This window comes from Gymnodraco acuticeps, unplaced genomic scaffold, assembly GCF_902827175.1.
Source record: "Gymnodraco acuticeps unplaced genomic scaffold, fGymAcu1.1, whole genome shotgun sequence".
NCBI lineage: Eukaryota > Metazoa > Chordata > Actinopteri > Perciformes > Bathydraconidae > Gymnodraco > Gymnodraco acuticeps.
Window position 1 is genome coordinate 5,950,881 of NW_022991180.1, and position 20,237 is coordinate 5,971,117.

At 39.1% G+C, this 20,237-nt stretch overlaps 2 protein-coding genes across 4 annotated transcripts in view; one reads left to right on the top strand and one right to left on the bottom strand.

Annotated features, from left to right (window-relative positions):
• LOC117560754 (swi5-dependent recombination DNA repair protein 1 homolog) lies at positions 1 to 1,505 on the top strand. The gene is made up of 3 exons (XM_034237752.1): positions 1 to 369; positions 519 to 863; positions 1,170 to 1,505. The coding sequence occupies exons 1-3, from the start codon at positions 274 to 276 to the stop codon at positions 1,356 to 1,358; spliced, it is 630 nt and encodes a 209-aa protein (XP_034093643.1). The 5' UTR covers positions 1 to 273; the 3' UTR covers positions 1,359 to 1,505.
• The window catches only part of cfap43 (cilia and flagella associated protein 43), a 21,792-nt gene continuing 2,933 nt past the window's right edge, over positions 1,379 to 20,237 (bottom strand). The window contains exons 11-38 of one of the 3 annotated variants that reach the window (XM_034237749.1): positions 19,868 to 20,016; positions 19,368 to 19,471; positions 19,089 to 19,214; positions 15,730 to 15,890; positions 15,439 to 15,603; positions 14,665 to 14,795; positions 13,690 to 13,855; positions 11,299 to 11,409; positions 10,614 to 10,691; positions 10,174 to 10,299; positions 9,583 to 9,687; positions 9,381 to 9,497; positions 8,743 to 8,934; positions 7,761 to 7,967; positions 7,492 to 7,578; positions 7,219 to 7,299; positions 6,699 to 6,827; positions 6,481 to 6,600; positions 6,061 to 6,168; positions 5,727 to 5,813; positions 5,559 to 5,647; positions 5,262 to 5,472; positions 4,159 to 4,271; positions 3,495 to 3,654; positions 3,118 to 3,282; positions 2,031 to 2,111; positions 1,781 to 1,934; positions 1,379 to 1,694 (exon numbers count right to left, since the gene is read on the bottom strand). In XM_034237749.1, the coding sequence (XP_034093640.1) occupies positions 1,519 to 1,694; positions 1,781 to 1,934; positions 2,031 to 2,111; positions 3,118 to 3,282; positions 3,495 to 3,654; positions 4,159 to 4,271; positions 5,262 to 5,472; positions 5,559 to 5,647; positions 5,727 to 5,813; positions 6,061 to 6,168; positions 6,481 to 6,600; positions 6,699 to 6,827; positions 7,219 to 7,299; positions 7,492 to 7,578; positions 7,761 to 7,967; positions 8,743 to 8,934; positions 9,381 to 9,497; positions 9,583 to 9,687; positions 10,174 to 10,299; positions 10,614 to 10,691; positions 11,299 to 11,409; positions 13,690 to 13,855; positions 14,665 to 14,795; positions 15,439 to 15,603; positions 15,730 to 15,890; positions 19,089 to 19,214; positions 19,368 to 19,471; positions 19,868 to 20,016 (3,699 nt within the window). In that variant the 3' untranslated portion in view covers positions 1,379 to 1,518. Of the gene's footprint in view, positions 1,695 to 1,780; positions 1,935 to 2,030; positions 2,112 to 3,117; positions 3,283 to 3,494; positions 3,655 to 4,158; positions 4,272 to 5,261; positions 5,473 to 5,558; positions 5,648 to 5,726; positions 5,814 to 6,060; positions 6,169 to 6,480; positions 6,601 to 6,698; positions 6,828 to 7,218; positions 7,300 to 7,491; positions 7,579 to 7,760; positions 7,968 to 8,742; positions 8,938 to 9,380; positions 9,498 to 9,582; positions 9,688 to 10,173; positions 10,300 to 10,613; positions 10,692 to 11,298; positions 11,410 to 13,689; positions 13,856 to 14,664; positions 14,796 to 15,438; positions 15,604 to 15,729; positions 15,891 to 19,088; positions 19,215 to 19,367; positions 19,472 to 19,867; positions 20,017 to 20,237 lie in introns of those variants that run through there. The other 2 variants (XM_034237748.1, XR_004571232.1) reach the window with 2 other exon arrangements.

The window sequence follows — 20,237 nt, forward strand, 5'->3', positions numbered from 1 at the left end:
CAGCAACCAGGCAGCAACAGGAAACAGAAACAACTCACTCCGCGGTTAAAGTTTTGATTCGTAATTTAGCGTTTTGTAAAAAATATGTTCGTTGCTCGATAGTTTTTAGGGAAGCGTTCATAAATTCGTAAGATTGAGTGTTCGTGTTAGTTTGTTTTGTACGTGTTTGAAGCTATAAGTACCCTAAATCTCGATAGGTTCTAATATACGCATTCTACTTCTAAAGTAAAAACAGTCAACGTTAGCCCAAATAAGTTAAAGTACATTCCCAAGATGGAGGTCACTCCTAAAGCAGAGAAAATAAAATCAGTGTATTCTTCACCTTGTGATTCAGTGGAGTCAAGCCCGGGTGAATATAAAGAGGAAAAGGTAGGTGACAATGACATTTGCTGTCATGTTACTATTACCCAATATTTCATCAAATTGATTTATGTCGAAATGTGTTAAACTGCAATCCAACATCTGCCATTATCACTCTGTGTGCCGGCCCTGTCATTCACTCACTGTCACCCCTACAGCATCTACAAAAGCTCAGCTCCTCTCTGAAGGAGAGGCTGAAGAGATCAAGGCGCTCCTTCACCTCGCCCTTCTCTGTAGCCAAACGCCTTTGTGTTGATGATGAGGAGGAGGATGATGGCCGACAAGTTTCAGCAGATTCCAGGGAGACAGTTAATAACTCTCCACTGTTCGTAAACAGAAAAAATGAGAGATCAGCGAGGGAGAGGTTTTCTGGACCCAATCCCGAGCCAACACATTCTCTTTCCAAAGAAATGGCACAACAACCATACCAACTGAGGAAGGAGGTTAAAGAGAAGACGGAGACTCTGCGCAGACTCAAGATGGTTCACATGTACAGGAGCAAGGTATCAGCTGCCTTTAATCTGCTCCTAACGGGAATATTATCAACGGTACTAGTGGGTTATTATCTGTCGCCACTTTTTAATAGCGGGTATCTGGCTACTCCACATTAACTTTTCTCAAAATAACAAATATTAATCCTAGGGGTTAGGGTTATTAAGAGAATCTGAAAAAAACAATAAGTGCGTATTTAGAGTCTGAAAAAACCAAAAAAGGTGTGACAGATAACCCACAAGTACCTTATCATGTATTTTGCTTAACTAGACTGATAGTGGTTATTTGTATATGACACGTTCCCTGTCTCTCCCCAGAATGATCTAACGCAGCTCAAAACCTTGATTGACAAGTGGAGGAGTTGTGCTCAGGCCGCACTGTATGAGCTCCAGACAGATGGCACCCAAGACAAACACAAAATCAGCCTGTCGAGCCTCATTGACCACTTCGGCCTGGAAGACGGTATCCTGCACTTTGACCGCATAGAGGAGGACTTCACTACCTAAAAAAAAAAGCTTTAAAACCGTTCAGATTTCAAATATGTTTATTAAGTTCATTGTTTCATTTGTTGCTGCTGTTCTATTGTTAGCTTAAGTTGTACATTTCATGTTAAGTTGCAAAGAGAAGTGTAAATAAAATGATTATTTGTTAAAGAGAAGGCTCCGCTCAGTTGTGTTTCAGCTGATCAAGTGAAGGAAAGCTCTTCATCCTCAAACGCTCGACCTCGGCCCAGAGGAACGCCAGCTCCTCCCCCTGCGCTCGGGCAAACTCCTCCAAGTTCTTCCTCTGAACGATTTCCTGGTAGCGCTTCTGTTCTCTAGCTGCCAGGTTTGCCTCTGAAGCTAAACACCCAAACATGTCACAATGTCAGTGTGAAAATAGTCTAAAATCTCCCTTTGCAAAGATTAGAAAATATTGTTTTTATTACCTAGTCCTCCGTAGATGTGGCTCGTCTCTGCCATCGTCACCTGCATATTGGGTAGCTTCTCTTCTACAGCTGTGTTCTTCTCAGCTTTCATTGCTGCCTGCCTTTTAAGCTGTTCAATCTTTTTTATGCGATGCTGCACACTCTGGCGATGAGTCTAAAAGTAGAACACAATATGTATATTCATTTAACGGTCAGGTATTTAAAGTACGCAAAGCTTATTCATGAGGTTACATAGCAACTTTTGTGTTACCTTTTCCTGGAAAGCTACAGTTTTTTCCAGAATATTAACCTGGTGTGACACACGACTGCCATGATCTGTCTTGTTGAGATACTGAAAGAAAGAAAGGCAATCACTGACTTGTATGGACAGGGAACTTAAAATGGTTGTCGTATAACTGCTTCATCATAAAATGTTCAAGATTCAAAGGATGGATTTGTTTATATTCAAAATGTCTTCCTCCCAAGGGTTCGGAGCGGGTTCGGAGGCTTAAACAATGACAGGAAGCTGCAAGCCACGCCACAGCAGAGCTACCTGGACATGTTGCCAGGGGAAACTGGCATGCAGACATGAAAACATGCTCATCTACTTTTCGAAAATAAAATACTGATTGACTAATTCGATTTATTATATCAACCACCTGTTATTTTTTGTATCACTAACTCTTGAAACAACTTATAATAGTGTAAGAAGGGGTTAATGGATCGTAACCAGAAGCAAAGTTCCTGTCATTTCTTTGTGGTCTGTTTTTTATTATACTGCCTGTTTACGTCTTGCATTGACATCTGCTGCTAAATGAAGCAGAGAAAGTTCTCTGTTTACCAATTTTTTTAAACATAGCTTAATTGTAAAAGCAGGAGTAAAGTAAACATTAATTTAGTGTATATTTAACCAGTCTCCACCTAATCCGTAATAGTTTCAAAAGATGCACAGATAAGGAGAAGATGTGGTAGCTTGCGTGATTAGTGTGTGTCAGCGATGACAGACACACACACATCCATCTGTACACAGGCATGGTAACAATTTTCAGCTCACTAAACATCGGATGCTGCCAAAACCAAAATACCTGCCTTGATAGCAGCGACAGAGGTTTGGCCAGAAAAAGCACCATAAATGCATACCTCATTGCCACTTCCTGCTGATGTGTAACTTTTTGAATATTTTTGACATATAATTACCATGAGTTATATTCAAGATACAAATCTATTCACTATCCAGTAGCACTATTCCTCAGAGAATGTTATTCAATGCTTATTTCCATAGTATTTGAGAATAAAGTAGGTCCCTGAAAGAAGCTAAACAACAGAATAAGGATATTTCAGTATCTAAATAACCGTACGTCCTGTTGCTCCTCAGAAAGCCGTAACATCTGGGCGTCTCTCGCCTTGTTGTTGAAGTCTTCTATCTGCATCGTCAACATCCTGTGCTCCCACTGCTGCCTGATGATCCCCTTACGGAAATCTTTACACTCCACCATGGAGGCAATCTTCTGATCTCCCAGTGTCTGTTCATAAATAAATCCATTTGACACACACAATTGTATTACTAATATATTTGACCACCACTTGAATGTGGCTCTTTCTGGCACCTTTTATCAAACAGAAAATGGTTTGTTAGTATTTAATTTATATTGTAATTAAGTGTTCCTCAAGCATTTTTGGTTATAGATCAATCCTAAGATCATAAGAGTGTTGGTGTGTGCTGGTATGTGCTGACCCTGATGGTTCTGTTGAGGTCCTCCACTACGGTCCTGTGGAGATGCACACAGTCGGTGTAGTCGGGGGTCAGCTCGGTGGTGTACACCTCCACCTGGCCCTGTTTGAGCAGCACCTGCACCATGATGTCCGTCAGGGAGCGGTTCTTCTCCTCATGCAGACTAGAAGGGAGCAGGATAACATAAACCTTATAGAGAATCATTCTCCCATAGAGAAATAGAACAACATATACTGTATTTCCTTTTGTATTCAATATACTGTATGACTGTCTGCTACTGTTTCATGTTACACATTGTTAAAGACTTGTGGCTCAAGTGCCATCCTATCAGGTCTTCCCTAAGTGAGAAATCAAAATATAAAACTGTTGTCATTCTCATATACAAATTATATTTTTGTCTCCACTACATTTGTCTGACAGCTTAAGTTGCTTTAAAAAAAAATAGTTAATTTCAAAACATTTCCAGTGAAAGTTATTTCAGATATTCAGCTACTTATTACTAAATCAACTCTTGTGTACCCTCTTTTGCTGATAGCATTTTACATGTAGTGCGTATTTATCAGTGTGGTATTTGTACTATACTAAAGTAGAATCTGAATACTTATTCCACCACTGGTATTTAAAACAACTACTATAATCAGAACGACTGACACCGTCACAGTCATACCTTTGCAGTCCTTCAGATAGATGTTTGATTTCCTGTTGAGTGGTGTGAATCTCATCTCTCCTCTTGTGAAGGAACGCCTGCATCTCGGCGAAAGTAAAAGCTTTTACTTTTACCTAAAAAGCACAGGACAAACAGTGAGTGGACAACTACACAAAATACAACATATATTTTCAAAGATTCAAAGGTTTTATTGTCATATGCACATACAGTGTAGAAATGGCAATGAAATTCTTCTGACCCGAGCTCCTCCAACAATGCAACATAAATAATAAAATACAAAACAAAATAGTGCAAGAAGTCTAGATACATGTAAATAGAGAGCAAAATATGAAATTAAATAATGTTCAATAGGACAAAATTAAATACGGTTTATTGCGGTGATAACTATTTATATGGAATTCATCCACAAAAAACACACTGGACGCTGCACTAGGTCAGAAACCAGAGGAGACTGTGAAGTCCACCGTAGAAGGACAACTTTTGGACAAAATGTACTCTCCATTAAAGGCAGCTCTATGTGGAATAGCCTCCCAACTGAGATACGGGATTGTCCCACTCTCAATAGTTTTAAAGGTCAACTCAAAGAATGGTTGAGCAACAAACAGACGTGTTTACAGGGGTATCTCCTCTCGCACTTTATGTAGCTCTTGTATAATCTCTTGCACTTTATATATCATAGCTGCCATGTGGTAAATGCTTGTCTGCTGCTCTTGCTCTTTCTGCATATCATGTATTTACTTTTGCTATGTATATAAATGTCATGTTCTTATATGTTGTATGTCAGGGGACTGCGGATGGAAATTAGCTCAAAGCTAAAATCCGGCTCATTTACACTTGTAAGCATTATTTTTGTTTTAAAGTGTTCATCAATGTGCACTGTCCCGGTTCAAATAAATGATTAAATACAAATAAATAAATGATAAAGTAGATTGCAAGATGGCAAACAGATTCATGTTTATCGAGGCAGTTAACAGAGCTCAGGTGTTTAGCAATCGTATGGCCTGTGGGATAAAACTGGTGTTTTTTACTCCAGTACCTTATTATTCAAAATGGACTTTCAATGTGTTTTTGTATTTCCAACCTATAACCTCTGCTTGTTTTACCTTGTGCTCACTTTTTACTTTTGTGTTGCGGACAAGGCAGAACCTCTCCCAGACTGGTTGGCTCACGGCTTCTGGAATATTCTCCGGAGCATCCAGCTCCTCCATGGCCTTCAGCATTTTGCCGAGTGCATCTGGAGCCATAGAGCCGCAGAGACGCTGCTCTTTGAACAAACTCAAGTTGTTGTCGGTCTCTGTCCTCATCTTTTGAACCCTGAGGCATAAAAAACGGTGAACACTAACTGAGCAGATGATTAACAACTTAAAATGTGGATATCAAGGAAAGTGAGTCTTACCAACCTGGGTCTACGCTTGAATAACTTGTATAAAAGGTCAACCACATGGTTCGGTACATCGAAGAACTCTTTACTGAATTCTTTGTCAAGAACCTTGGGAGACATGAAGGATATTATATTATGTGTGTGCACCATCACTTGCAGCCAATATTTTTTTTACCAGCTGGCTTACTTTATCCTCAGCTACAACGCTTTCATAAGTCTCCTGAAACAATTCTACGTCTTCCTCGTGTCTCTTTACCTCCTCCACCTGCTCATCCTGTCAGAGAAACACATGCAGGTCCATTAAACCACAGCAACATGTAGTGACAATAATGACTGTTGGTCTAGACATTTGCATATTATACAGGTTGGCTCTTGCAAAATAAGCCTGATTGATGGATGAGATGTAATGATAAAATGTGAAAGAACATCACTGCTATTAATTCAGGTGGATCACAAATTACAGAATCTGAAGTTGCCAGTCATACATTCCTCCAGCATTACTGAGTATTGAGGTTTCTAACCTTGTACGCCAAGGTTTTTTCAAGTTTGAGCTTGAGCTCCACCTCTCGATTTCTCATTTCGTCTTCAATGAGGACCGAATAAACCAGATAAGTATTCTTGAGCTCTTCCTGCAAAAAAACCATCAAAAGCATCAGTAAACAGGATTTTGTCAAGTTGTAACATACACAAGATATCATATCGCAAAATGATCTCAAGGAGGAAACCACAATGAGGGCAGAGGACCCTTCATCCTTGTGAGGGAAATGAGAACAAGAAAACCACAGGAAGGAATGTGATACAGATTGACTGCACGTGACTGTATTCTTAGTCTGTGGCATACGTTGGTGTGTGTGTGTGTGTGTGTGTGTGTGTGTGTGTGTGTGTGTGTGTGTGTGTGTGTGTGTGTGTGTGTGTGTGTGTGTGTGTGTGTGTGTGCTCACCTGATATATAGCCATTTCACATTTTAATTTCTTCTCAAACAGCTTTGTCAAAGTTTCATCAAACCTTTCGGTCGCTTCCTTGTTGGATGCCTGCAGTTTTTTCATTTCAGTTTCCAATGACTGCAATTACAAATTATTTGTATTGATAAGCAACCAGATGTTACTCATAGTTTTTATTAGAGCAAAACAGAAGAATTGTGAATGTTTCTTCAAATGACCTTTTTGTATTTCTCCTTCTCCTCATTCAGTTCTTTGGTTTTCTTCTCAAAGTCTTTATAGACTTTTTTCTCCTCCTCATTCCATTGAATTTCGGGTTTGGTCAAAACAAACTCAGGCGGAGGTATTTCCTGTGGAGTTAATTCAAAAGAAACTATGTGCACTTCATTTTGATTTGTCTAATTCAAATTTCATTAAAAATAATCTGCAGGTGGGGAAGTGTTTTCTTTTGCTCATAAGCGTTGCAAAAAAATGATAAAATTCATAGAGTTATTGTTTACTAAATAAAATATCAGGAAACATATTCAGACTACTGTCATATATGAAATCATTGAATCTTCCCATCTGAGAGGCTGGAGCAAGGGAATGTTTGAAAAATGACAATGGCAATAAATTGAAACAGTTGCAGATGGCCAATTCACTAATATGGCTTCCATTTTGTATATCATGTGAAATTATTCATTAGGGATCAATGTAAAACATTATAAATGCTTAAAGAAAAATTCAAATCTTTTGACCCACTATTTTCAAGATGTCCTCCTTTTTGACTTCCAGCACTCCCTCCATCATATCATCGAGAGCTCTGTCTTTGTCATTATCGTCCTGCAATATAAAGATAGAACTGAACTGTGTTTATAGCTTTCGGAATGTACATCACAAAGATGTAGGAGTTTTAAATGTAATCTTACTGTTGTCAATATCAATTTAAAAAAAAGGTTTTGTCTATTAAATTTTGTCTACGGAATTGGTTGAAAAGGACAAAATAGACAGCAAAACAACAACATGGCGGCATACTTTGGCAGCCAAACGTTTTTGCTCTTCCAACTTCTTCTTCTCCTTCTCCTTTTTCTGTTCTGGGGTGAGGTACCTTTCTGCTTTTATCTGCAGTGGGACACAAGTGGACATCTCCTATGGTTTACTGTGAAAAGCATCTCATATAATGATGACAACAGGCTGCTTCACATTTCAGTAGAAAAACAACCAAACCACAGAGCAGCTCATGTACTCTTTGTTTCTTGAACTTTCTGTGAACTATTTAGCTGTTTCCCCGAGAGGACAGTCACCTCGGAGTCGTCCACGGTGAGCAGCCCCTCCGGCCGCTCGCTGCTGGTCAGGCTGGGCTCCCACAGCGTGTCCTTCAGGTCCAGCTCCAGCGTGATGTCCCTGATGTTCGTGTTCCTGTCCTTCAGTCGGTTCAGCTCCTGCACCTTCTGCCTGTGCACGGCCTCAAAGTCCGTGTTGAAAGCCGTCTTGATGCGATAAATCACGTCCTGCATTCAGAGACGAGTGAAATTTGGCAAACAAAAAAAAAGATTTACGATCGGGTTGTCAATTAAACATGTATGAGTCACACGTTATTTTATTCTCTAATAAAAAATGTTACTTCGCATATACAACACCAGGTTTTTTCAAAACCATGATTATTTAAGACAAAGCCTGAACGAAAAATGCACATACATTTCCCAGAATTTAGAAATGTTACATATGGCAGTGGTAATTATAAAAATGCAGGAGATTCACATTCCTTTAAGAAAATCGAATGATACAATAATTTAGAAGAAAACCAGCAACATCGATATACGTTTGTTTTTTTTCTTAATTTATTCGGTACACAGTGTGTGTGCATTTAACCTATATTAATATTAGGAGCAGTGAGCAGCTTTTTTACAGCACCAAGGGAGCATTCTAGGTATGTAGTGCCTTGCTCAGGGGCACATTCGGAGGGCCCAGGAGGCGAACTGGCACCTCTCGAAGTACCAGTGCACTCTCTGTACTAGGTAGGTTCTTGAAATTGGTTAATATGTAATGCAGCTATTATTATATTTAAAAAAAAAAAAAATGTATTACGAAATGTAGGAAAATGTGTTTCCTGTTGCGTTCAAGCTGTCGCCAGTTTTAATAAATTAAATACATGTATAATAACATATGTTGTGTTATCTCATAATGTTATGTTGCAGGCACTGTTTTGCAAAAGTATTGTATAACGCAAAGGCATCATTATCACACTTTTGCTTTGATCCAGCAGTTTTTGGAACAGGAGCTAACCTGTAGCAGAATGATCTGGTTGATCCTCTGCTCTGTGGTTTGCAGGCAGAACTGATCGTAGATGTACGGATTTGAATATCCTAACTGAGCGGAGAAGCTTCCCGTGACGACAGGAGTCTCTGCCTCGAGGCTTTCTTTCCCCGGCTCTCCCTCCTTCGGGCTGGTTGTGTCGGAGCTCTTCTTCAGGCTGCTCTGCTGCAGGGAGAAACACTTTTAACGAGGTAACTGAAATACACTGAATCTGTGGCTATAAGATTATAAACTTCATATAAAGATTATTGTAGTTAGGTTAACTACCTCTTGGCCACATAGCCATCAATCTAGAAAAGTGTTGACACTGGCGGATTGGCACGTGTTCAAGCATTTAAAAAAGTAACAACATTGAGAGGTCAAACGTATAGGACAGTGATACCATGCATCAAATTAATTTCCAGCTGTAAACCTGTTTTGACTCGACTGATTTCAAGAGAGTGAAAACCCACATACTAAGAAGTTTGCACCATCACAGCTTTTAGAAAATGTTTGCATGCTGCATTAAATTAAAAACAGTGAACAGATAATCTAATCTACTCATCACATCTGCTGCTAATTACAGCGCTAACAAGAATCTAAACCACAGAATGTTTGTAGATGCTTACGGTGCAAGCAGCTTTTTCAAGCTTCCTGATGTTCTCCACCCTGAGCAGGTCCTCCACCTCCTTCTCTGGCCGCTCTCTCAGAGGGTAGTTCTTCACCTCATGTTCAGAGTAAAAGGCCTGCGGTAGACAGCCAGAGGAAATGTCTAAGTACAGATCCCATCATGCTGTGATTATTAAGACACTTGTTCCAGAGCCATCTCACCTTAATGGCTTTGCCTTTGACCTTCATTGAATCCCAGCATTCTCTCTTCAGAACATCACGGAGGTAACAGTTTGCTAGAATCTCCCATTCGACTTCATTTCTCACCTAAAATGTGTTAAGAACCACAATCTTAAATCATGACCACAAAGCTAATTTAAAGGTCACCTATTATGCAAAATCCACTTGTTCCTCTCTTTCATACATAAACATGTGTCCCCTCTGTGTAAAGAGATTCTGAACGTTTCAGGAAAAAAGATTTGCTCACTTTCCATTTATATAAAAACCTGTCTGAAAATGAGCTGATCAGATTTTGGCCACTTTATGATGTCATAACGGTTTGTTGGCTTGTGTAACCATTAGCCAATCACCAACCAAGGTGACCCCCCCATCTTATCACCTGAATCTCCTCCTAGAGCACCACTGTGTTCTTTTTAACCAAATATCTCTCAGAGGGGCGTTGGTAGTGGCTCCTTATTTTCATCTGTATTTGGAGCCAAACACTTCAGAGAAATGTTGTGTATATATCTGAGACCTATAATATATTGATGAAAAAGAGGGGACCTTTAAAGCTTCATTGGTTTTGTGTTTTACCCGTTTAACTTCCTGCTCCACCATGGCCCCCAGTCTCTTCTGCTCCTCTGTAAACAGGTTGAACTCCTTTTGTGGCAAACGCTCGAGATCCGGGAGGTTTTCATTTTCACGCATCATCTCCTGGATCTAATAAATCGAGAAAGGCGGTTTAGTTGTCATATTTAGTTGGACAAACTTTTCATAAACATTTTTGAGCACATTTGTTATCATGGAGGGGCTTGAAGCACATATGTGAAGATTCAAAGTAAATAAATTGAAAAGCTAATCAGACAGATCATAAATGATGCTTTAAATACCATTTGATCACTTAATTTATAAAAAAAACAATAGAAAAAGATATCAGATATAGTATAACAAATCTTTTAGCATAATTACACATCTAAACATGTCTAACGATCAAGTATCTGTGCTCACAGTAAACAAATATGTATAAAACTCACATTGTCACGTAACTCTTTGAAAGTGTTCTTCATGTTGCTCTTTGCCTCAGAATATTGCTCATTGTCATCTTTTATAACCTGTTGAAAAAAATGCAGATTAAAAAAGAAAAAATGTTTGAATCATTTAGTATTAATGTGTTGATTACGATGAATAGTACAACAACAACAACCAAAAAAGATTATTTATAGTGAAGAAGAATGATATGCTCTCCAACATTACATCACCTCATAACTCAATGTAATGCAGCCTCTTTTAAACCGTGCATACAGATTGATAGGAATCATGTGTTGGCATAAAGCATGCTGCAAAGTGCATCTACCCGCTTCTCATGCGTGACTTTCAACGAGGTGTAAAATCCACAATTCAAAGTCTGCCACGCCTTCAGTATCAATTTATTGTTATCAACAATCTTTGTCAGGCAGAAAAGTACTAAACATTTGTTTACAAACGCTTATCTGCTTTATAATTGCTTGACTCCTATATGACGGGACGATACATCAAGCTGTCGCACAGAGAGAGCGTGCCAAAAGCAACACAGCAAGATATCACACACAGGTGCGATGTGCACTTTCTAAATCCCTCACCTGGAACATTGTAGAGTCACAGGAGAAGTTTCTAAACATAGTAAACATGATCCAAATCTCAGGCCATAACCGCGCATTTTACAGCATGTTAGTCACTCACCGCTTCTCGCCTGCTTTCCAGCCAGGTGGGGTGTGAAGGTGGAGCAGACAGCAGGCTGCTATAACACTCATCCTGCTCAGTCACATCCAAAGCATCTACCCCACCACAAACCTGCAGAGGGTAGCAGCACGTATGGAAAAAATGACCAGATATACATACAAAAAAAAACATTTGCTTTGACACATTGCTGAAATGTTACTTTAGTTAATACCAGGCCTGCACATAAGAAATAAATAAAAGGATTTAGTATCAATCAAGTGAAATATTCATACTGATGTATCACATGCTTTAATAAAGACCACATAGGGCTGAGCTGTATATCACTGAAACAGCTCAGAAAGAAAAATACATTCTTACAAACATTTTCCATTTAATCGTTATATTTTCAAATGTGCTGGGATGCTGCACACTTTTTATTACATTAACATAATCTCTTGTCCAGTAAAGCTGGACTATTTAATCATTAATCTGTCATGATTCTTGTGTTATGTCACGTTTTTAGTTTTGTATGTCTTGTTATGGGTGTTTTGCTGTTCTCCCCGTCATGTTTTCCTCCTTGTGTATTGTCTGGTCCTTCTCCCTGTGTTTTCCTCCCTGTCGTTAGTTTCCCTGGTGTGTCTGATTGTGTTCACCTGTACCCCTTGTGTGTCTCCTGTGCTCATCACCAGCCCCGCCCCTGATTGGTTTCACCTGTGTCTTATGTGTTTAAATTCCCCTGTCTCCCAGTGTTCAGTGTGAGTTCGTATTGTCTCTTGCCATGGTCAGGTCTATGCTCTTTTGTGCTCAAGAATAATTTTGTTCCTCACTACGTGAGCGATTTTCCTTTTGGTCTCATTTTTTGTCATCTCATCCTGAGATTAGTTAGTGACCTTTTTTTGTTCATCGTGTTTTTGGAAAAATAAAGTATCTTACCAATACTTTACCTCTGTCTCCCGGGTCGTGCAATTGGGTCCTACCTCCTAAGTGCCTGAGTTCTTAACATAATCTAAATCTGAGCGGCTTTGATTACATTTCCTGTTTATTTTTTAGGCTGTAGTTCCTGGGGGGTATAGCCTACTACGAAGCAGGATTTTCGCTTAGCCGGCTAACTTCAGGGAAAACTCGGGGTTTCCGGTCCTACGAAGCTGGTTCTCTTTTTAGCAGGCTAGATCTCCATGGTAACTTATGCTGTGCGGCTAACCTGCGGCCGGAGCAGGTTAGGTTGCAGGCTAAGAGATCAAGTCAGTGAAAGCACTGCCTGCTGACCAATCAGAGCTCAGTATGCGGAGTTTAAAGCGATCAAGTCATATTACAGGAGAAAGGAAATACAGAAAAGCTGCTGTTGCAGGAAAGACGGCCGGCAAAGATCACCGACTCTGTGAACGTGAACATATAGAATATCACCTCCCATCTTCAGAGCAATCTGACTATTATAACATTAGCGTTAAGAAAGCTTACTTAAATATCTACCACAACATAAGTAACCGGATCAGAGTAACATTACGTGCAGTCCCCGGCATATCACATCATAATGTATCATATATTTCCTTATCTGAGTCAGCTGAGCCGTATCTGGCCTTGCAACACTCACAGTGTCACATACTGTAGGCCTATGCAGAAGTATTATTTTAAGCAACACATTAAGTTGACGAAACACTCGAGTCAAATGTAATTAAAGTCAGATCGTGTTTTAGACGGGGCAGTGATATCATAAACCTGTTAATGTACGCATACAAACACTTTTTCTGTTACCAGCTGTATTCACCTTGCAGGTGCAACTATGTGGCTTTTATCCTGGATAAAGGGTTTAAGTCATGGATGTTTAAAGTTTAACTTCTTCATATGTCTAATATTATAGTTGACTTTTCATTCAGGAAGTATGACGCGCTGCGCTGTCAGTACGCTTCTCCATGTTTGTGATTGGTCGAATGCTCCTTATTGTAAGTCGCTTTGGATAAAAGCGTCAGCTAAATGCAATGTAATGTAATGTAATGTATTGCTCCAAATACCATCCCTTTCATGTGAACGCGCACCTAACTAGATAGGACACGGCTGGCTTGAGCGATCCACTTGATAACCCGTGTCGTAGGACCGTTTAGCGAGAGCGCGTATGATTTGGATTAGGCCAACCGGCTAACTCAAACATATCCAGGTTAGGTTGAACCAGCTTCGTAGTACAGGCCTCTGGTGCTGTTCAATTGTATTGCCTTATACTCCGACGTGTTTCTAATATTATTTTCCACCACATTTAAAAAGTACAACATTACATAAGATATCATTTATTGCAGGGCTGCTGTATTACACTGCATTAGTTTCAGTTTCTAGGTATTTTATGAAATTGCAGCGTACTGTGTGGTATTTCAAAAGCAACAAACTGTGGTTTACTGCAAACACCAAAAGAGAAGAATTTACCTCACTTTCCTCTGTTTTTTCAGCACCAGTGCGAAACCCTTGGCCCCACTCAGGCATGACGATGAGGACGCGATTCTCTGTTCTGAATATATTCTTCAAGAAATTATCCAAAGACTGACTGTACTGAGCAGCTCTAGTCACCTTATCAGCGTCCACACCTTTAAATCTGCCATGAGAAACACATTATATACACCATTACAGTATAGAACAGATATATGATTGTTGTTGTTAAGGAGGTCTAGTGATGGTCAGTTGATCCACAAAATCCAAATAAATGTAGAAATCAACATTAACTGTTCATTGTTATTTTCTGCATCATCAGGTTGCCATTTACTTATTTGTAAAACACAATCAAGTTTAAAGGTAGAATAAGCTTAAAGGATATGAATTCTGATTGTCTACATTTTATATTACCATCAACAAATCTGATAAAAAAGCAGCAGTGAAATTAGTTTTATACTATATCATTTCTGACTTCCCTATGTCTGCAGCTCTCTGCACCAAACCAATTTATTCTTACTGAAAACATAACATTTTGAAAACTACTCACAAATTAAAACGTTTTAAAGCTATCTCATAAAACCTGGGGGAAAATTTTCCCAGCCGATTGAATAGACATACAGTAAACCAATAATAAGAGGAACAATAAAACAGTGTTGTTACGAGTCTTAAGGGCTAAGGAAAAGGCAGAAGATATTTTGAAGCTGCACCCAGCAGAGGAAGATGTGGAACGGGATGAATTGTTCTGTAAAGTTTATATGATCTTTGTTTCCTGCAGATGATGACCATGATCCCTCTCGACCTACCACTTCTGTTCTAATCGTTACTATTGTCCTGAAGGCCGAGGTTAAGAAAGAAAAAACACAGCGAGTCTACATCAGACTGTAAGAGTGGCTTCACCTCTGAGAGCAACACCTCCCTCTGCTGTTCACAGCTGTGCATTATGTAAGCATGACCGACTGCTTGCTTCTCTACCTGAGATCGGTGCACAGGAGGGAGCCGTCTCTAAAGCCCGCAGTGAGGAGAGTCTGGCTGTCAGCAGAGAAGGAGACGCTCTGAACTCCACCCAGACGCCTTGAGTGACTTTGTAGTTCAAGGTACTGCTCCTGTAGGTGCAGCAACAGCATCGTAACACACACCACAGACAAGGAAAAGATGGTTCAAACACAGGGCTGCAAAGTCCCATTGACTCACTTACTGTTCCTAAATACAATTTTGAGGTAACTTACGTGTGTATTTCCATGTTCTACTTCTTAATAATGTAGAAAACATACATTTGTTAATTACATTTTAACATTTATGTGACCGTTTGATCAATAGTAACTTTGAAGCTTCAGATAAATAATATAAATATGAAATAAATTAAGATGTAATATTTTAGGTTAAGATAAAACTGTATTGACTCCAAGGGGGAGAGAATAATGTATAACAATGTAAAACAGCTGCAACATTAAAGTGATGAACACATTCATATTTCAATAATTATGATCAAATAATATATTCTGAAATGAACCATTTAGCATGATGAGTACTTTTACTTCTGGTACTAATATATTTAGATTTTGATGCCTGAAATGCAAATCCAAATGCCTTGCATGACAAATACATTGAATGCAATACTTTTATTATTGAGTATTTTTACACCATGGTATTTCTTCTTTTATGTAAGTACAACATCTGGGTATTTCTTCCACCAATGTTCAAACGTTTTAAAATATTTAATAACATTTTTAAAAAGTAAGCCCATACCATGTTAGCAGTTTCTCTGATGCGTAGGAGGCCATCTCGGCCCACAGAAGCCAACCACAGCTGGTTAGGAGACAGAGCGAGAGAGGTGGGACCCAGAGGGTGGCCCCCCACTTCCTGCTCTGGTTCAAGCTGGACCACCTGTTGACTGGAGAGACTCTCTGTGTCCTAGGGAGGAGGATAATGTGTTGATCACTGCTGCTGTTTCTTTATATCTTTCTACATTTTAGTTCCAATAATAGCTTTCTCTAATTGTATCAATGGTATTTCAGGTGGATAAAGACAGAAGTAAACCTGTGGAAGTTGAAATCGCTGAAGAGTTTTCTTCTCGCGGCAGTTAGCAAAGACCTCACTGACTCCCAGAACACAGGAATCAAGAGGATGGGGCACTTTGTATCTGGATACTTTCAGGATGTGAGCGGATAGACAACAATGCCGGTCTACACAATCTGGACCTGTCAGGAGTGGCACATCATCAATGTAGTAAAAAATAAACAATTGGAAACAGACTCCCTTACTTAGGACAGAAACAACTTTGTTTCTATAGGTAAATACAAATCTGAGTTGACATGACATGTGGGGTTCCTCAAGGCTCCATCTTGGGGCCTCTTATCTTTAACATCTACATGCTACCACTGGCTCAGATAATGAAAAACAACAAAATAAGTTACCATAGCTATGCAGATGACACACAAATTTACATAACCATTTCACCAGGAGACTATGCTCCAATTCAAACACTGAGTAAGTGCATTGAACAAATCAATGACTGGATGTGTCAGAACTTTCTCTAATTAACCAAAGATAAAACTGAGGTAATGGTTTTTGGAGCCAAGGCAGAACGTATAAAAGTTAGCGCTGAGCTCCAGTCTGCAATGTTCAAAACAACATATAGAGACAGAAATCTAGGTGTAGTTATGGACTCTGACCTGAGTTTCAACAGTCACATTAAAACAGTTACTAAATCAGCCTATTATCACCTAAAGAACATATCTAGGATTAAAAGACTAATGTCACAGCAGGATTTGGAAAGACTTGTCCATGCTTTTATCTTCAGTAGACTGGACTACTGTAATGGTGTCTTTACAGGTCTCACAAAAAAATCTATTAGAAAGCTGCAGCTGATTCAGAACACAACATCACTCCTGTTCTGAAGTCTTTAAACTGGCTTCCTGTGTCTCAAAGAATAGATTTCAAAATACTGCTGCTGGTTTATAAAGCACTGAATGGTTTAGGCCCAAAATACATTTCTGACCTCCTGCTAAATTATGAACCATCCAGAACTCTCAGGTCTTCAAGGACTGGTCAGCTTTCTGTCCCCAGAGTCAGAACTAAACACGGTAAAGCAGCGTTCACTTATTATGCTCCAAATATCTGGAACAAACTCCCAGAAACCTGCAGGTCCGCTGCAACTCTGACTACTTTTAAATCCAGGCTGAAGACTTATCTTTTTGCCGCTGCTTTTAATTGAAACTGAGCGGTTGTGTTTCGTTTTTGGTTAATGAACATTTGGGGCTAGTAACCCCAGGGAATCAGTGTCTGGGGACTTTATCCTGGCTGGTTTTCTCTGTGTACGCTGCTCGGGATGTATGTGCCGTACAAGCGTACACAGCTGTTCGGAGAAACCTTAAAGAAAGGCATCAGTAAAGTGGAACTTCTGTGTGAACTATTCATATCTTAAACTGCACTGTAACTTTTTATTCATGTATTTTTTTTTCTTTTAATGTTTAATTTTTATCTTTGCTTTTTAATGACTGTTTTTAAATGCCTTTTTCTGAATGTCTTTCATGTTTGTAAAGAACTTTGAATTGCCTTGTGTTGAACGGTGCTATATAAATAAACTTGCCTTGCCTTACTGTGTTGTATTTTTGTATAGATTTACAGGAACATTATTCACACGATCCTACTACATTGTTCCACCTGCTTTTAACAAAAAGTGTAGCCCTTATCATAAGAGTCAAACTCACACAGATAACCAATAACACTGCCAAGATAATTAATCTCCCCATAATTAACCTGGCAGAGCTAAACATTAACATTACAAGCATTGCAATAAAACTTCACAAGCCTCACTCAATCACCACCACATATAATATCAATCACTAATCCTAATTAACATCAAACCCACTATCAACATTGTGTCCTGGCTCGAGAACTTTGGGAAGTACAATTACAGACTATAAACAAACCCAGCTGTCCTATCACCACAGCCATCCCTTGAGTCAGCACTTTCAGCTATAAAAGGTGTTGTGGAAATATTTTCCAAGGCCCATAACTTTGACCCAGTTTATCAGTTCAAACTGTCCTGATTGAGCACACGCACCTCGTAACCTTGGCTGCTGTGCTCTCAGTGTTCTGTCTCCCTGTTCCTGCCTGTTGGCGTCAGCTGATAGAGGTGTTATGATTCTATGTTCCTGCCTGTTGACGTCAGCTGATAGAGGTGTTATGCAGCAGTTTGATGATGCTCTCAGAACTAGTTAAATACATGGGTCTGAGGTAGAGTTCTTTAGAATTGACGTGGCAACTCTACCGTGAAGTCAGAACCTCTGGCTCTTGGACTTGTGATGTGAATCCTCCGGCCGTTAACTCCAAATAAACCATCAGTGTTTGACATCAAAGCTACTGCTCCTACCGTGTCTCCTTCCTGAGTCGGTGACTCCCACAGCATAGCTACACAGAAGTTTCCTCTACAAAAGGTACATGCAAAGAAATATCTACATAACATCGTTTGTCACTGTTGTAATAAAATGTTTAAATCCGCAAGGACACGTTTACTCTCTTACCACTCAGCACGTTACATATAATTATTAAACCATTAATCAGTCATCACCATTGAGTACCTACTGCTGGTGTTAATGTGTCTTCTTTTGTGTAGAATGATGTATTGTATTTTTTGAAAAATATGTGTTTTAAGTGTCCTGTCATGTACCTTAAAAATACACAACAGTCATGTTTGTTTTTGTTGTATAATCCATATAACTGCCGACTTTAATCTGCAGCCACACCCTAGTTAATGTTTTCACTCTCCTCTAGAGGCCCGTCTGTCTCATGGCTCATCTTGTTCAACATAGTTTTACAGGCTGCGTAAACAATGGGTGTGTTCCTGTAAACCACCCAGTCGTTTTTCCCTCTTTCCCAGTGTTTGGGGCAACATGTCTAAACAGTTTAATAAAAATTTCCAGTTTAGTGCTGATACTCGGATATGGATGAATAATGAGATTCCCATCATTAAAATGTTAAGACCAGAAGGCAAGTGGAAGTCTAGTTAACTTCGACTCCATTATTTACTGCTAAAGGATTTGACTGTGTAAACTGTCACGTAAAGGAAGTTACAAGCTATTATAATTTCTACCGACTAGCTCAATCCCATTTAAACCTCACCTGTAGGAGATAATTTACTAACTGAAGGTTGCAAAGTTAATTTGTATATTTTGTTCAAGGCTTGAACATCACTCCTCTCATGTGTGCAATGGTCCCTCAAAGACAGCAATGTAATACTAGACACTAGACATTAATCACATTTTCTATAATTTAAAGCTCTCTCTTTCTGAACCAGATCATTTTATGATGCTCAACAAGTGCTAACCAAAACAATACTTCTAAAAAAATATGTCTACAAATTCCTTAATGAATCTACTCCATCAGTGCTGTACCTGCAAGGTTCTTGGCTGGCAGAGAGAATACTGTGAGCTCCTGTCCATTGCACAGTGCAAGAACCTTCACCTGCTCACAATCTCTGACGCACTGAGTGGAAAGTGACAAGATGGGTCCAGGAACAACTAGAAAGGAAAATCAAATGAGAAAAAGGATGCGGGTTAGCTCCCTCCCTAATATTTAAACATAATATTACCAAATCCAATGTTCCTTTTCAAGTGTTTTTGAACATACAGGACAGCATTAACATGTCAAATGATTAAATCAAGAGTATCTACCTGTGTATCCTATGACTGAAAATCTATTTGATGGTTTTGCATCAAGTACATAGATGTGTGAATCTGAGGCAGTGGTAAGAAGGTAGTGCCCCTCTTGATCAAAACTGCAAAAAAAACACATGCACACACACATTCATCAAGTAAATGCACTAAAGAAGAAGCATCTGACCATTTAAACTGACATTTTAGTTTGCTTTCCTGACCAAAAGTGGAATATCAGTTACCTTACAGATAACTCCTGGTTCTACTTTGTGACTATGATGACATACTTTGTTAAAATAGACTAAGATGAAACCTTATTGTCATTGTACAGAATAAAAGTGCTAAGAGAACGAAATGTAGTTTACATTCAACCAGAAGTGCAAAACAGTAGTAAAGTGCATAGTGATCTTAAGTATAATATAAATATATACATCTGACAGTATTTACATTACGTACACAGTATAAGGCAGTATTTGTTACAAGCAACTAAACTCATCACAGGGATGGAGGATACCTACACTAGGTGATCCACAGGAGTAGGGTACAGATGAACCTGGTGCACCAGGCGAGGCTGATGCTCCATGTTCAGGTCAATGAAGAAGACATTTCCTGAAGCTGTTCCAACAGCTGCATAATGCGCAATAGGACAGCAGGCCATGCTTGTTACCTAAACAGAGACAGTTATTCTGATAAAAAACGACCTCTTCATTCTGACAAGCTTCAGATGTTTACTATGACATTACTGATATAACATTACATAATTATATTAATGCACACAATGTTTTTCATTACTGCACATATTTTATTCCAATTCTATTTCTACGATTTCAATCATATGCAATGTAAATAATGCTATATTTTACTATTTTTTTTTTAATGTTATTATAG

What these genes read in the sequence shown, in the direction of transcription:
- LOC117560754 (XM_034237752.1), top strand. Translation starts at nt 274, where the DNA reads ATGGAGGTCACTCCTAAAGCAGAGAAAATAAAATCAGTGTATTCTTCA. An exon ending in GTGAATATAAAGAGGAAAAG is followed by an intron (nt 370 to 518) that starts GTAGGTGACAAT and finishes TCACCCCTACAG; the next exon opens with CATCTACAAAAGCTCAGCTC. An exon ending in TTCACATGTACAGGAGCAAG is followed by an intron (nt 864 to 1,169) that starts GTATCAGCTGCC and finishes GTCTCTCCCCAG; the next exon opens with AATGATCTAACGCAGCTCAA.